The following is a 17,622-nucleotide window of genomic DNA, read 5'->3' on the forward strand; positions in this document are numbered from 1 at the left end:
AATTAACATAAATGGTAATAATTTCAGTAAAATAAAGCACTATACTATAACACAGCAATATAGTTCTATTAATTTTATTTTTTTTCCTCACTGAGTTTATTGGTACATTTTAGGTATACAGTACAGTTACATTCATTATTGGGAACTTGTACCTTTACATGAAAGGTCTTGGTTCTCATTTTTCCCCTTGTCCCTGCCCTCCCTTCACCCCTCCTCTCCTCCCCCTTTACAAACACTTCATTTCCATTTTTTCATTTTCTCATATTTTTTCTTTTCCCTTATTCCCTTTCCCCTACCTTTCCCACTTTCCCTACACCTTTAGCCCCTTTCTTCCTATTTCACATTGTCCATTATATCATTAGGATCTTATGTACTTTATAGTTTATTCAAACCAGAGAAACTATTCTATTAATTTTAAATGTCATGTTTCATAAGTAGATTATTTATAATTAATCTTTAGAATTAATTTTTACGAATATCTAAATCATGGAATTATTCTATTTATCATATTTTCCTTTTCAATAATAAATATTGGTGTTTTTGTGTGCTAGTTTTGTGCTGGACACTGCTAATTATGATTAGCGCTTTGCTTACGGTATTGCACATGACGTTCTCAACCAAACTCTTAAGTGTTAAGCATTACCTCCATTTTTCAGATGAGCAAATTAAGTTTTAGTGAAGATAAGTAACTTACTATTCTCACAAAGTAGTGGCAAAGCAAAGTTTCAGGGCCAAATATATCCAGCTCCAAAAACTCAAGTAACTGACCATTTATAGAAGATACTCTTAACACCCCTGAAATAAAGATATTTATTTTGAAACAAACTACAATTTCCTCAGATTTTTAAAAGTTATAATCATAAGATATAATTTTTCTTGAAACTTTTTTTTATTTTTGTCCTGGAGATTGAACTTGAGACCTTGTGCCATCAAGGCAGGTGATGGAACCACTGAGCTAAATCCCCGGCCTGAAACATTTTCTTGAAACTGACATTTTTCTTTCAAATCTGTTTTATTGCCTGCAGTAAGTTATGAGTCATTGGTAAGAATCCATCATTTCTAACCATTTCTTGTAAAGAACAATTTAGAAGTGTGAGAGGGGAGACAAAAGATCAGGATAGAAGTATTTTTCGAAGGGCGTCCCAGGGGAACTTACGAATAGTGGTAAAAAGAGACCGTTACTAAGTGAAGGAGAGTAATGATATAGGTTTATATTGGTCAAGATATTTTTGATGGCTTTTGATTTTCAGAGGAGAAAACACAGTATCCATAGGGGTTCTAGTAGCAGTAGTAGTAGTAGTAGCAGTAGTAGCAGTAGTAGTAGTAGTAGTAGTAGTAGTAGTAGTAGTAGTAGTAGTAGCAGTAGTAGTACCAGGGATCAAATTCTGGTCCTTGTGCTTGCAAGGCAGGCGACAGAATCACTGAGCTAAATTCCTAGCCTGGAAATAAGTTTTAATAAATATATTTATTAATTTAAAAAGTAAATCAGTTTCTGCTGAGCATGGTAGTGTAAGCCTTTTATCTCAGAACTCTGGGGGTCTGAGGCAAACGGATCAAAAGTTAAAGTCCAGCGTGGGCAACTTAGTGAGACTTTGTCAAATAAAGAAAAAGAGCCCAAGATAGAAACAGTGGGGTGGGGGAAAAAGGGAAAAGAAAAGGAATGGAAAGAAGAAGTGAAGGAGGGAGGACAGGAAGAAAGGAAAGATTAGCTTAGTGCAAAGGTTCTGGGTTCAATCCCCAGTACTACCAAACGAATGAATGAATGAATTAATGAATGAAAGCAGGTTCCATGAAGGGCAAAAATGCTGAATGCTTCCTCCAAAGCTCATTTTCCTGAATGTCTGTACTTATTTCCTCAGCTTTTGAGGTCTGAGTCATAGCTTCTTCCTCTTGTTAGATCAGCTTGTCAGTACAGTGGACCCTTGACTTACAAACTCAATTCATTCCCAAGGGCTGATCGTAACTGAATTTGGTCAATAAGGGGTCAAGCTCCTCTACACAGCCTTCAAAGTCTTTCTGCTGTATACAGGCAGATCTCAGTGTTCTTAGAGAGACATTGGCCTAGGACTTCTCCATTAACTCCATAGAGGAAAGGATGCTGTAATGTTCATTCCTGAATTCTGTAAGTGTTAAAACTGTATCTGAGATCATCTGGAAGCACAAGTGGCTGGTATTCAGGTCATAACTCAAGACTTTGGTCATAAGTTACAACTAAAATTCTGATCATAACCCAAGTATATCAGACTGGTTGTAACTCAAGGGTCTGCTGTAACACATTAGACCTGGGCATGGGGCACTCTGTCCTCAAATCCTAGAGTATTAAAATAAGAGGATCAAAAGCCCTTTCACTCAGCTTGAAATATGAATATTTCTGATTGGCAATTTTAAGTCATATGATGCTTACCAGACCAATAACTATCTTGAGAGATAAGTAATATCATAGGTCTGATAATTCATAACTCATTTCCATCCCTATGGGGTTCTTTGAGCAATGAAGAGTGGATACCATGAGATTCAGTTGCAGTAGCTTTACAAGGAAGAAGGAATAGATCTTTGAGGGCAAACCAAATAATAAAGCCAAATTCAGAGCTGATAAATCTTTCATCTGGTCCTGTCTATCATCACCTGAAGGCAGAACCTACTATTACAATTCATATACATCTCTTTTAATTTAAAAATGAAGAAAAAGACTTTTACTTGTGAAGGACAGTTGATTTTTAATAAACAACAAGGCTAAATGCTTTCATTAACTAATTTCACTGGAGCAGTAGAAAAAGGCATAGGAGGAGAGGGTACCTACTGGGTTATAATAAAGAGTGGTATTTTCTTAGAAAATTTGATTAAGGGTTAATTTATGCCCAGGTTAAACGTCAATTTCTGAACTTCAGATCACATCTTTAACTGAGGAACGTATTTAATTGTTTAATAATCGGGTGAAATGCCTATGTATTTGTGATGGGTGTGGGCATTGATTATATTATTTGAAGGCTTACTCAGATTACTACTTGAAGCTTTTTTGGAAAGTAAATAATTATAGTTTCATTGTCATTCCTATCATCTATTCAAAATTATTCCTTATTTCTAAGTGTCCATTTTTAGTCCCCAAATTGAGTAATTCTTTCTCTCCAGAAATTGCTAAGTTTAAACTAATAAGTTAGATTTTGATTGTGCTGAAACAAAACCCACAAATTCTATTCAGTGTGATTATGTGCAGTGTTTTCTTAGGAAATATTTTTACATGCTGATGATATAAGTAACGTACATTCTGGCATTTCAGCACATATTTGCTCACCTAGTTCCCTGAAATTGTGCCTCCCAAGTGCCAAATGTGGAATTAGATGCTGTGGTGTGCAAAAACCCACAAGGCTGTCCTGCTTCTTATCTCACTCTGTCTCCAAAAGGTTTGGCACATCAGTCATGATAATCACACCCAGAACACCCTATGACTGGTAACCCTTCAACCTAAACTGTGGCATGAAGATTAAATGAACATTACAATTGTAGTGATTTCTAGCATAAGGAAAAATTTTTCACTATGTTCTCAAGAGATATCTACTTTAATTATCCCAATTCCACTGGTCTTCTTTGTGATTTTGGAATAGCTTTCTTTACTTGACTCTCCTATATCTCCATTTCCAAGTCTCCTCAACTGAATTAATATCTGTTTTACTTAGTCCTAAAACTGTTACAGGCAACAAATAAGAGTATCAATATAAAAGCGTTTTGAGGAGCTGGGGAATAGCCAGTGGTAGAGAGCTTGCCTAGCATGTGCAAGTCCCTGTAATCAATCCCAAGCACTGAAACAACTTGAAAATGTAAAGAATTAAATAGATCATGGGTTTGCTGATGTACTGATAAGACAGCTTGCTTAACGGTAGAGGGAAACATCTGCCTCACTGGATCTGATCTTTTCTTTTGTCTAGGGAAACATCTTAGTTGAAGGGTTACTGCCACTTTTTGAGAAACATAGCTCTGACCAGGTCACACTAGTGCCATTTTGGTAACTCACGGAGTCACATCAATGTACATCATTTAGCCTGTGCTGTATTGTTTGGGCTGACTTCATTCATGCACAATTACCTCTCTTCATTTACAATCTTTTTCACTCTTGTTTAATAAATTATCTTTCTTCTTTTTTTATAAACTATGCAAAATTGTCATCAGAGCCAGACTATAAAAGGAAGAAGAAAGAGTTGGGGTGGAAGTAATTAGAGATTGAACCCAGGGTCTTCATAATGATCTACATCCTTATCCTTTTTAGTTTTTATGTTTTATTTGGAGAGAAGTCTCCCTGCATTGAGAAAATTGGTCTTGAACTTACATCCTCTTGCTTCAGCCTCCAGAGTGTTGGTGTTACAGGCATGTGACACCAAACCCAGATTTAAAAAAAAAAAATTTAAGGGAAAAGGGTTAAATTTCCTCCTCTGATCTCAGTGATTCTGATTTACTGTCTAATAAAAGTATTGTATCCTCTTATTTATAATAACTTCTTTCTCACTTGCACTTTCAGCCTGGAGGTCAGTAATTATATTGTTGCTCTAGGAAACTTCTGACATTTGGAATTTCAGTTCAATTCAAATGATGTTTACTGAGTTTATTGCAAAATGGGAGACACAAAAGTGAAGCAGATGTTCTCTTGCCTTGTGTATTTTTAACTGAAAGTAGTATTTGCCTGACAAGTAGACAGAGGAGAGATAAGCAGCCAAACCATTCAAATAGAGGAAAAACAAAATTTTAATATGTGAGACAATATGCTAGTTGCTTTCAGACAAAAAAAAAAACCTCATTTTATAGTTGAAAGAGAAACCATGTATTTTGGGGAACAGAAATATGGATCTTTGCAACAAGTACTGATTGAGATCAGTAGAAGTTAGAAGGACATCCTGAGAAAAACATGCATAAGTCTAGGCAGGGAGACCAAAAGCCCAGACCTCCTCAGAAAATCAGTGACTATTTTTCCACTTCGCTCTAAGGAGTTCTAATTAGCAGTATAAACCTTTCATAATTTTTTTTAATGGGGAGGTGAAAATTGCAAAAAATCTAGAACTGTCTTAATTACTTTTCCCTTGTGGAGATAAAATACCCAACACCCAAAGTTAAAAGATAAAAGGTTTATGGTAGCTTACAGTTTGTAGAGGTCTCCTTTCATAGTTGTCTGGCTCTGAGGCAGGGTGACATTGCAAAAGAGCAACAGTTTATGCCAGGCAGAAGGCAGAGAGGCAGCAAGCAGCAAGCAATGGCAGCAGCTCTCTTTCTGTCCTTTGTATTCTATCCAGGCTACACACCCTTAAGGCAGGTAGCACTCACATACAAGGTAGCACTCATGCAGAATGGGCCTCCCCATTATCCACACCCAGAACTATGCCAAGCTAATCAATGGACTAATTTAGTAATCTCACACCCTGATCCCAGCATCACAAACCCTGGATCCACCCATCTGTGAAGACCCCCCACCTATAACCACATGAGTTTTTGAGGGGACATTGAGACACAAGTCACAACAAGAGTTTTCTGCCTGAAACCAAGATGGGATGGGCGGAGACCTCCAACTATGCCTTACCTTTGCATCTAAAGGTGCCTTCGGAGACATTAAACATGTAATAGACTGACTCATGATGCCCCCTCAATCTCCCTAGCCATTTACAGATCAAGCCTAAGGGACAGTCTCAGAATATGGCTTTACACAGGTAAAAGAGAAGAAAGCTAAGACTAGATAATTTGAGGTCTTGCTGTGGAAGGATTTAAAAACAAAGTTGATGCATCTTACTTAATCCAGGAGGAAGAGTGGGCTTGCAGAGAGCTTGTGTGGGAAGAAGGGCCATGACTCGAAACTGCACTTCAAAGGGATTAATTTGGAAGTGCTTTGTGGATTGGACTGAATTTTGCAACACAGAAAGATGTTCTTAGGCCGATGGCAGGGACTGGTGAAATGAGCACATGAAGCAAAAGCATCAGGGAGCTGAAATCCAGAGGACATAAAGGCTGACTGGATATACCCTCCCCACAGCAGTGGAACTTCACTGCGAATCTTTTTGCAAAGAATCTTGGATTTGGCAGAGAGATTTTATGAAGAGAACACTAAGTGTTGAAGCTAGAAGAGTTTCATCATCTGTTTTTCTTCTGTTCTTCCACCTGAGGCAAAGAAGTATTTAATCTGGAGCAAAACATTGAACTTTGATAGTTATCCCTTTAACTGGCATGCAGTTTCTACAATATCAAGTATTTTACACTAGACTATCAAACATATACCTGCTTCAAGAGACTAGTAGTTCTAGAGTGAATTTTTGCTGTGTGTTTAAACTGTTCATAAAACATAGCAATGCCTTTCATTTTTTAAAATTTTCCATTTTAAACAAATAATTGAAAAAAAATCCTTCCTCCACCATGACCACTGTTCCCATCTGCCTATCAGAGTCCACTAAAGCTACATCTGCCTCCCGTGGCTTTGTTTCACTACACTGAGCAGAATGGACCATTCATTGTTACTGACAAAACTCTGTGTGATTCCATATGGTTTTGGCACCCCACCCTCATCCCATGAAAAGACTCAGAGTAGGCTTATATTGATATTTTTCTAGTACCAGTCTCACGCTAACAAAAATGTGCAACGAAGGGTCCATTCCAATTCTTTCTCTGCTTTATACCCTAAAGCATGCGTCACACACTAAACTGTCTGAAAGTTATTAGGGTCTGGGTAGCAATGGGTGTAGAAGGCTGTGTGCCTGCTTCTCAGTGGGAGCCTGCTACTCAGTTCTGCCAGTTCTTTCTCTGATGGAATGAGAGGCTGCAGTATTCAAATCTCCAGAAGCAAGAGTTTTTCAATGTGTGGTCTCTGACCTCCAGCATCATTGTCACCTGAAAGCTTGTTAGAAATACAAATTTCTTGGTTCCCAGAATCAGAAACTATTGAGTGTGAGGCCCAGCCTTCTGAGTAGGAAAAACCCTTCTGATAATTCTGAAGCTCACTCAATCTTGAGCACCAGTACTGGGGATATTGTGCTGTTCCACCCAGCTTGCTCTTGAGGACTGGTCCCTGAGAACTGTGTTTAGGCTTCAGTGGCAGCTCAGTATCTAGGTGTCTCCTTGATTTTCACTGTTTTTAAAACACACAGAAACTGTAAGAGACACACACACTTGTGAACGCTAAGTCCATTCTGTGATGCCACTTTCCTTCCTCCGTTCAAGAGTTGGAGCATGTGAGCAAAAGAATGCTTTCCTGATTGAAAAATATACACCTTCTTACCTTGCCAAATTCAGAGCTTTCGGCTACCAAACCTAGGCAATATTTCTTAAGATTTTTCATGGATACATTTCTAGGATCAAAGGAGGTCAGAATCTACCCCTGAGAATCCTGGAGCAAGCATGTCCTGAGGCAATCAGATACAAGTACAAGATTGACTTGAAGTCTTTCGGTTTACTTTTTAATTCATAAGCATCTTATATTTTATTCTACTATATATTAATATCTGATTTACTATCACTTTACTAAACTTACCTTCTACCCACAAGTTTTGAAAGAAAACGTTGTTTCCACAAAATGCCCAAACTACCCCACAAAATAAGGATAGGAAAATGAGTAACATAAATCAAGAACATTGTATGTCATATTCAAGAGCAATATTGAAGGAATGTACACATTAGAAAATTCCCCTTTCACCATCTTTTTTACCATATCCCTACTGCTACATTTGAGTAAGTACCATGTAGCAAAAATATCATTGAATGAAAGGAATGGTTTCTTAGAGGCCTATTTTTAAAAATACTTCCTACCAGGTTAGGCTAGAATTAGCATTTGGCCTTATCTGACCCCTGCATTGTATGGTCACCATTTCATTCCTCCAAAGTTAGTACAAGTTGCATCCTTTTTATCTGAAATACTTGAGGCCAGTGTTTCAGATTCTAAATTCTTCCAAATTTTAGAATATTTGCATATACATAATGAGATGTCTTGAGGATAGAACTCAAGTCTAAACATGAACTCCTTTTATATTTCATATACTCCTTATGCACACAGCCCAAAGGTAATATTATACAATGTTTTAAATAATTTTGTACATCAAACAACATTTCATAGTGTGTAATTAACTTTAGCAGCATAGTGTCAACAATTTTTGGAATTTGAACCATTTTATAGTTTGGATTTTCAGATTAAGGATATACTACCTGCACTGTGAAGATGCTGAAAAATGTGCACTCTCTCTGCCAACATGAATGGATTAAATAATTGCCTGAAGCACAATATTGAAAATGATTCTGAATCTGTGTGTGGCAGAGTCAATTATAAATGTTAGCAACGGGTATAGGAGTGGCAACTCATGGCCCAGGTGACAGGTATATGCCATTCCTGCTCTACGCAGCACGACTAAATAATGAAAACAGTGTCGGAACACTGGATGGTCTTGCTTAATGCTGGGACCTGTTTAAATTAAGTTTTCTGGGCCACAGAGCATCATAATAGGGGTCCTGACAGCTACAGTCAGAATTTTAGTGACCTAAGCTGCAAAGGATCATTGCTATCATTATAGGTGTTAAATACCCATTAGTCTGTCTTCTAATTAATGAAGGTGCAGTATCATTTCCCTCTCCACCCTCGCATATTTCCACTTCTCTTAGACACTCCCCTCATAAACACACACTGTTCTTCCCCAATGCATTGTTTAGTGGAAGACAATTTATGCATTACTTTATTGTATAGTTTCATAGTATAATGGAACAGGTCATCCAGAGGCTTCTTCTCTGAGAGGCTAAAAGCCTTATTGGTCATTCTCTTTGTATGATAGCTCAAACTTATTTCATACAACGCACCACTGAACTCTTGCTACTGTTAATCATTCATAATCACTGTTGCTGTTTTGTCCTTAAGGTTCCTGGTCAATCTCTTTTTCTTTTTTGGGGGGGTGCTTTTTAGACTGCTCACAATTTCTAATATTTTGTTTCCTGAAAGTCAGAGGACAACTTATCACTCAACTTATATGAAGATAATTTTTATTAGAGAAGAAAGTATACCAAAAGAATCTTTAAAAGCTTACATTAATATATAGTATGAAATGTAGTGTAATTCTTGATTCAGGCAGAAAAGTACCCTTTTTATTATCCTCTTTTTCAGATGAATAACATAAATAGAAATGACTTTCCCACTGATAAACATTGAAACCAGTACCCAGTCCATGTCCTTTGACACCAAATCCAGGTGTTACACCATCTTTTCCTTTCAATGGGCAAACTTCTAACTGACTCCCACCCCTATCTCCCTAAAACCTCCACCATTGGCCAATGCTGCTTTCCATTCTCGTACTATGTTTAGAACTTTTGCAATAAATTGGTAAATATTTGACTAACAACTCAATCAATGAGTGCATCCATGTTAGGTATTTCATTCATAGAATCACTACCTTTTAAACAAATTTATATCCTTAGAATCATGTCTCAGTTTAAATTCATCCTACAAACACTATACCAAAAATAGGACAGGTATTGATAAGAGTAGGTAAAGGTAAGCCTCTCTCATGCTGTTAAAATAATTCATCAAAGCCAAAATCAGTTGCATACTTATCTGCTGACTAGTAATTTTAGTACTTTTACTTTTACTAAACACTAATGCTTAAATGAGCTAAACAACTCGTGTGTATGTGTGCCTGTGTATGTTTGTGTGTTTCTTAGTTCTTGACTCTATCCATAACTACCCAGTGAATTTTAGCAGGTTATTGGCTTACTTTAAATTTTACTTTTATTATTTGTAAAATGAGGATGTTGGATTTAAAGAAATACATATAGAATTTATGCAATTTTAACACAGTGAGAGATGATCTAATTTTATGCCTTAAATTTTTAGATAAGGAAAACTGACCTCCTCTAGCTCTAAAATTAATTTTTAGAAGAACATCATATAGCTTCCTAAAACAAGCATGTGTGTAGGGGGATGGTGACTGGAGATTGAACCCAGGGCCTTGTGCATAATGCTAGGCAAGTATTTGACCACTGAGCTACACCCCCAGCCCTTTTAAAATTTTAAGACATAGTCTTACCAAATTGGCCATGCTGGCATGTAATTTGGGTTCCTTCTGCCTCATTTTCCAGAGTAGCTAGTGAGAACAGAAAACAAGGAACAAAGGATAAAGGTCTACACAAACTAAATAAACTAAGTAAACTAAAGCCAAGGTAGAGCTAAGCCTCTAGGGCAATTAGCACTGTAAGACAAAAAAACTGATGGAATCCACTGGAGAAGAGAAGCCTGGCAAAGCAGCAGCAAGTAGCAATAAACCTAAAAGATTTTTTACACATCCTCTGGCCCAAAGATCTGTATATCAACTTTTAGATTCTGGTGCTTCTTGGTGTCCTTTTGCTCCCTCATCTAACTAGGGCTTTTCTCTATTCTAATAAACTACACACTCCAGTCTGTCCCCACTGCCTGCTGTTCTTTTCTGTCCTTTCCTTTTTCCAAACAAGAACCCAGAGGGGAAGAAAACAGTTATACCAGAATTATAAACATGTGGCATCACACCTAGATGCATAATCAGCTCTCCTGAGCACTGAGGTTATACCATAATCCCACTCCTGCCACATACCAGTTGTGTAATCATGATCCAGTCATATAATTCTCTAGACTTCCAGTTCCTGATCTGTAAAATCATGAAGGTTAATCTACAGGTCTTTTCATATTTGAAAACTGTGGGGATTATGAAAGCCATCTTTAAAAACTGATGTCTTTGCTACCACTGGGAAACAACTCAACTAATAAAGCGGAGTATAACTCCAAAGAAATTGGTGTCAAAAAAGCTTAAAATCTCACAAGCAGAAGGTCCCTAGTTTGATCCCCAGTACCAAAAACAAAGGTTAAGGGTACTTATCCAGAAAACACATTCATTTGGGTGCATTTGTTTGTGAGCACTTGCATTTGAAAATTGCTTGATTGGTGTCTTCTTTTAAAATTAATAGCAAATATCCTTTATGGTTGGGCCAAAGATGTTCAAAGAAGAACTTATGAAGAAAATGAAGTTTTAGAGTTAATTTCCCCTATCTCTGGATGTTACAAATCAGAAAAGCACTGTTAGGTCCTTCAGCCTTAATTAGTATCACATTATAACTAATCTCAGTATTTTTCAAATGAGCATCAGAAGTTTCACAATCTATTTAATATACTGCATTCCAAATATCTGTTTACTCAGTTGTTACAAATTGCCAATGGGACAGAAACTGTCTGTCACTTCCAGAGCAATTAGTGTGTGAAAACTTATCAAAAGAAATCTGTCAAGTTTGAGTAAGTATAAATATTACATGGCAGTCTCTGAGGAAATCAAACTGAGTGGGATACATTTTTTTGTTCATTGCAGCACATGAGAATTTATTTTGTTTTATTTACTTGGCTTATTTTTTAGAATGTTGATAGCATTTCACATAACCCAGTGGATTAATGTTTTGCTCTGATAAAAATAGGTTTTGGGTCTTAGGGGAAATCTGTATTGTCTGCTGAGAAGCGTAACAGTACTGATCTTTACTTTCAAATGTCAAGAGCTGCACTGCATTCCTCACAGAGCACTGGAATGTGAGTTCAGTCAGAAATATCGGGTCATTGGTCTGTCACAGAGCACTGGAATTTCATATCTTCAAATGAAGAACAAGGACTAGTGGTATGTTGATGACTCTTCACGGTTCGCCTGCCTGGCTGTCGTGTTACTATTGCATTGTATTCCTCCCACTGCTTCCTAAATGCCTTGGACATAGACATAGATAAAAACAGGATATTCTAGATGATGATCTTTTGCTCTGAAGAAAACTAAGTTAATATCTTGGTTAGAGGTTTCTCTTGTTGAGAGGTTCAGCATTTTATACAACATGAATTTACAGTTTCATCAGCGGAGACTTTTGGTGGACCTTTGCCCTTTGGGACTGAACAATGTTTACAGATATTGCAGTGATGTTGGTTAGATCCTTTGCACAATCTTTGTGACTTTTCAGCAACTTTAGTTTGTCCCTTTTTCGCATATGAAAGATTGTTAGGGTCTCATACTGTTATTATAATTTGGAAATATTATTACAACTTTACTTGACCATTTTGTTGTTTTCTTTCATTTTCACTTGATTGAATTTGAAAATAAATTAGTCCCTTCAATGTGTATTCACACCTTCTACTAGAGTTCATGGAAATCTCTAATAAAGCCAAAGGGAAAGCTAGATCCTAGAAGAGCCTCAGCAGTCTGTCCACCTTAATTACACAGGAACACTGGCACCAGGATCATCACTGAGCGGCTTGAGTCCCAGATGGGCTCCTTGAGGCCATCCTGGAAATTGTTTTACCTGAGCATGACTTGACTCATCCGTGACTTTACTTTTCACTTGTGTTTACCACTCCAATTGCTCCATGATTTTTATTTTTATTCATTTTTAAGTAGATTTTTTTTAATCTGGTACATAAAAGACGTAAAAGCTGTCCATATCAGTGAAGTCACACAGTGCTTCCATACATACAAGCATTGTGCAATGTTTGAATGAGGTTAGCTACGTAGATCTACTCAAACATTTCATTCTTCTTGATAAAATCGTTCAAAGTCCTTGTTTCTAGCCTTATGAAAAGTAGTTCATTATTTGTTACATTTTGTTGTTTTCTATTCTGTTAATAATATTATAGTGTTACTGATATTAATGTTAATAATATAACTTAAAACTGAATAACAATTTAAAATGTCTTTGTTTTATCTTTAAAGTTTTGGAAGTAATTTCATTACGAGCTACTGAGGAATGCTCTAGAAAAGCACTGTGCAGGGCCAGCTCGGGGATTTAGCTCAATGGTTCCGCCTCCTGGCTTGCAAGCTCAAGGTCCCTGGTTTGATCCCTGGTGCCCCCCAAAATTAAATTAAATTAAAACAGCACTGTGCATGTGTGTGTATGTAGTAGGAGAAGGTAGGGTAATTGCCTGATCAAATATTTTTGGTTGATTCAACACTCTACAGAATTTCAAGGACAGTGGCATGTTAAAAGTCCTTGCTGGTCCTGAAGAAAAAAAGTAAAAATCTATTTAACTCTGTTTAGTCCAGTGCTTCTCAAAGATCATGCAACCCTTTGAGTTTGAAGGAGGTTGGGTTAGTGACACCAAATTACTACTCAAGGCCTGTGGTTTAGGAAATACTGCAGTGCACACTTAGGGTTACTTGTGTCTCCCACTTAAACTGAGATCACAAAAGCAGTGAAACCAAAGGGATTTACTTGTCTGTAAATAGATCAAAGAGCACATTAGCTGCATATATATGGTTTTTAAATTTTTTACTTTGGTAATGATTGAGCAGGGGAAATGCCATAGTGATAATAGCTAAATTTTGTATAGCCCTTTAGATATTTCAGAGTGATTTCCCGTAAGGATATTTTCACTGTATATCTGCCTCACATTTACAATGATCACCATACTTCGAAGTTGAAAGCAAGAGAGTTTAAATTGCTTCCCTCATGGACCATAGGCTTGAACTTTGGACTTCTGATCTTCTAGATGTTTTCCTTCTGGTTAGAAAAATAACAAAGTAAGTGTCCTTTTCCCCACTCACATATTCACTTTCTAGTTGCTAATACAAGGCTTCTAACACAGAATCCAGAAATCCTCACATCCACTAGTGCAACAGTTTTGAGAAATATCTTCAGGGGAAAAAATTAGCGGTTTTGTGTACTTGATTACCGCTCTCCTTGGAGAGGTGTGGATTGATTAATATTGTGCTGGTAAATTACTTTCTAACTTCTACCTTGTGACTTTGGAGATGCTAATTTCTACTTAAAATTCTCTTATAGCTAATTAGGGGATAGGCAATGTTCTCATTGTTCATGTGAGAAAACTAAGGTTCTGAGAGATTACTAGGTTTTTCTAAAACTCACATACCCATTTAAGCTAGCAAGGAGTACATTGTCTGTCGTTAGTTAAAATCTTTTGTTCATATGGAAAGACTGCCATACTTGATTATATTTCTTCATGACCTATTATAGGGCCTTTTCATTCCCTAAATTTTAGTTTCTTGAGGAAGTGACTAGCTTCCTGGCAAGCACTTGTTTATTTACACCGAGTAACCTCTTGACATCAGCATGGAGTGACTTCTAATTATATGCACATGCATAAATAAAATGATTAGCTATTCTCCTATAAACATAATTATATGTCTCCAAAATAATGCACGTGGAAATTTGATAATCCAGGAATAAAGAGAAAGCAATCTGGGTGACCCCTCCTTTGTATGTAAACAGAGGATTATTAAGGCAAAACCTGTTTCATGTTACACATTAAATTGTTGAGGTCAATTACAGTTGATACTCATTGAAAGATTAAACAGCAGACATTCATGTTATAGTAATTAGTGTTCTCTTTAGAAAACTCAAGTGGCCTTTCTGCCATTTTCCAAGGACACTTCATTTGTTTGTAATTTAACCCAGGATCACATTGAAGAGCATCATATAATAGCTCAGCCAACTAATTTTGAAACTAGAAGCTCCCTTTGCATCTGAATGCTCCTTTCCCTTTCTTCAACAAAGTAATTTTTGAAGATAAAACGTTGGCTAATTAGGGCCATTTACTGGCATGTCACTTTTCAGCTTTGGAACGATCTGGAATTAACATGACAGAGGGATCATGGATTTTCCAGTGCTGAAGCTTGATTTCCTTGTGACAGCATAGTTGGCTTTAGCAATATAAATTAAATGTTGTGAGACCATGTTTATTCCCCCAAAATGTAACTAATCTTAAGAGAAATAAGCACTCTCCCAGGAACATGTTTAGGTGTGACTGCCCATTATATTTATCCCAGTGGTATTCTGGGATAAATAAGTATTCGCAGAAATGTGACTCTTTGACCACTATTTCATACTGCCAGTCATATGTATATAATAACTTTTTAACTAATTTTTAAAGTACTGATTGATATTGGTGGGCTCGATCAAGTAGTCATTGGAAGTGTATTTAAGAGTATGTGCTGTAGTATTAACTACCTCTCACCAAAGTGATGGAACAATGTTCAAGCCATAAGTAAAAAGAGAATCAAATTTAGATTGATAGTGTGAAACACTAGGAAAAGGAGAGACTAAGACTCAGGAATTACTGTGTCTCTGAGTAGGTCTAAAATTTTGTTCCTGTGTGCCAGTTTCTCAGTTAATGGAGAACTATCAAATTTATCAGAAACCACAAAGTACTCTGTGGGTATGTGGCATCATGATGCATTAGAATGATTATCTGTGAAATGCAAGAAGTGTTCTAGATAGTTTCCAGAGTGGCTTCTAGCATTATTCTATCAAGATGATAGATTCCTTGAGTCTATGATTGGAGTATTGATTTAGCATGTGTTGCGTAATGCTTGATACATGCTTAGCAAAATAGAAACGTGTGATGCTTTAGTTTAAAGAGTTGGATTTCATGTTCAATAGGAAGAAAGGGCTAAAGGTGTAGGGGGTGAAGGGCGGGGGAAAGGAAATAAGGGAAAAGAAAACATATGAATAAAGAGGTTGGACTTCCCCTAACCAACTATTAATGTATCTTAGTTCTCCAGGAATAAAACCTATCAACTGATAGTGGGATTCTGTGGTACAATATTATAGATTATTATTACTTTCTATTTGTATTTTCCAGGCTGAAAAGGGATCATTGGGTAATAGTGTGAATTTCTAACTTGACCATTTCTTTTCTAAACAATGTAGAGTTCCATTGCCAAAAGATGGATTTACATTATTTCTTTTACTTTCAGAGCTGAGCTATGCCTGGATCTTCAATGAATACCCTTCCTATCAAGATAATCGCCGCTTTGTTTCTCAAGAAACTGGGAATCTGTACATTGCCAAAGTAGAAAAATCAGATGTTGGGAACTATACTTGTGTGGTTACCAATACTGTAACAAACCACAAGGTCCTGGGGCCACCTACACCATTAATATTGAGAAATGATGGTAAGTAATTTTTAATCCTGTTTTTGCCATCACAGGCTAAGAATGGAAAGATATATTGTTGACACAAAAAGCTTTAAAGTTCGATGGTTACTGTATTTGTTACCCATACTTTTTTCACTTGTGTAAGAAATAAACCCATGAATCCATTTTGGAAAACTAATTGGAAATCTAATTGTTAATCTCAATAGGAATGGAATGTGGATTTAGGTGAATATAAATAACAAAGGAATCTATTTCTTGTTTCTCTCTCACTTAAATTGTATACACAGACCGAATGAAATGAAGACTGAACAATTAGCTCATTAATCAATACTATGTAATTTAGCATGCAGGGTCCAGAAAGAAGTCTTAAATTATCCAAGTAACCTCTGAATTTACATACTAGAGCCATAGTGTGCATCACAGTGAAATGCAAAATAATGATGCTCCTTTGAGACAGAAGTTCTAATTTCTTAACCTATGATGAGAATATTGTAAGAAAATATATGAATTTTACATTAATCACCTAAGTGGTTTGACATTGCATGATAAATCACTATGTACTTTTAAGGACAGTCTTGTATGCCAAACTCTAGAAGCACTCTTTCTTTCTCCATCATGTTTGTTTTTTTTTTTAAATATAGGCTATTCCCTTTCTGAATTGCTCTTCTTTCTCTCAGTCCTGAGCTCTCACTTGGATAAATGATATGTAATAGCCCTTTCAGTTTTGTCAAATAATATCAATTTTTGCAAGAAATTGTCCCTGCCAGTCCAGTACTTTCCTATCTACACTACATCAGATGATTTCTCTACGAACTCCAGTGAAGCCCCTACTGTGCCATTAAGAACTCTTTATTTTATGTCACCGTTGCCAGTATTCACTGTCTGTACCACTGGTGGCGAACCTATCAGAGCTCTCAGGGATAACAAACACCCACTGCAGCACACGTGCCATGGATTCACCACCACTGGACTACACTATGCACTTGTCTTTTAACAAACTTGTGTAGTATCTTATTCATCTGCTGTCCATTCAACATCTAGTATAGTACCTGGAAAATAGAAGTGTTTTAATAGATATTTGTTGAAAAAATGAAAACAAAGACATAAGTAAGCTTTTCATCAGGGCTGATATAATGACATAAAGCCTCACAGTTGATATTTTACGTTTCCATTCTTTTTAAATCCCTTACCCTGACTAAAGGTGTAGGGGAAGTGGGAAGGGTAGGGGAAAAGAAAAAAATATGAGAAAATGAAAAAATGGAAATAAAGTATTTGTAAATAGGAAAGGGAAGAGGAGGTGAAGGGAGGGCAGGGGTAAGGGGAAAAAATGAGAACCAAGACCTGTCATGTAAAGGTACAAGATCCCAATGATGAATGTAACTGTACTGTGTACCTAGACTGTACCAATAAACTCAATGAGGAAAAAAATGTTTTAAATTCTTAAAAGTATAAAAACCTAAAAAATAAATAAATAAATAAATCCCTTGCCCTGTTAGTACAAATTAGAACCTTCCATTCTGAACAGGAATGACCACAGCCACCATCCAGGTGAGGAGACTGCCAAGAATAATAATAAGAAGCATACATGAGGCACTTACTATGTGCTAGGCTCTGTGCCCAGCACATTACATGAATGATCTCATTCAAAACTTAAGCATTGGTAGAAGGAATATCTTATTTTACAAATTATAGGGCTCGATATGTTAAAGAATGAATCAAAAAACCATACAGTTAAAAA

General features: G+C 36.6%; 1 protein-coding gene across 4 annotated transcripts in view; it reads left to right on the forward strand.

Annotated features, from left to right (window-relative positions):
- The window catches only part of LOC104866129 (contactin-4), a 536,780-nt gene that overhangs the window by 323,141 nt on the left and 196,017 nt on the right, over positions 1–17,622 (forward strand). For all 4 annotated transcript variants that reach the window (XM_033756987.1, XM_033756986.1, XM_033756985.1 and 1 more), the window contains one exon: positions 15,705–15,902. In XM_033756987.1, coding sequence (XP_033612878.1) covers positions 15,705–15,902 — 198 coding nt within the window. The remainder of the gene's footprint in view (positions 1–15,704; positions 15,903–17,622) is intronic.

The sequence above is a fragment of the Fukomys damarensis genome, unplaced genomic scaffold (assembly GCF_012274545.1).
Source record: "Fukomys damarensis isolate Sample0158 unplaced genomic scaffold, DMR_v1.0_HiC HiC_scaffold_28, whole genome shotgun sequence".
Classification (NCBI taxonomy): Eukaryota; Metazoa; Chordata; class Mammalia; order Rodentia; family Bathyergidae; genus Fukomys; species Fukomys damarensis.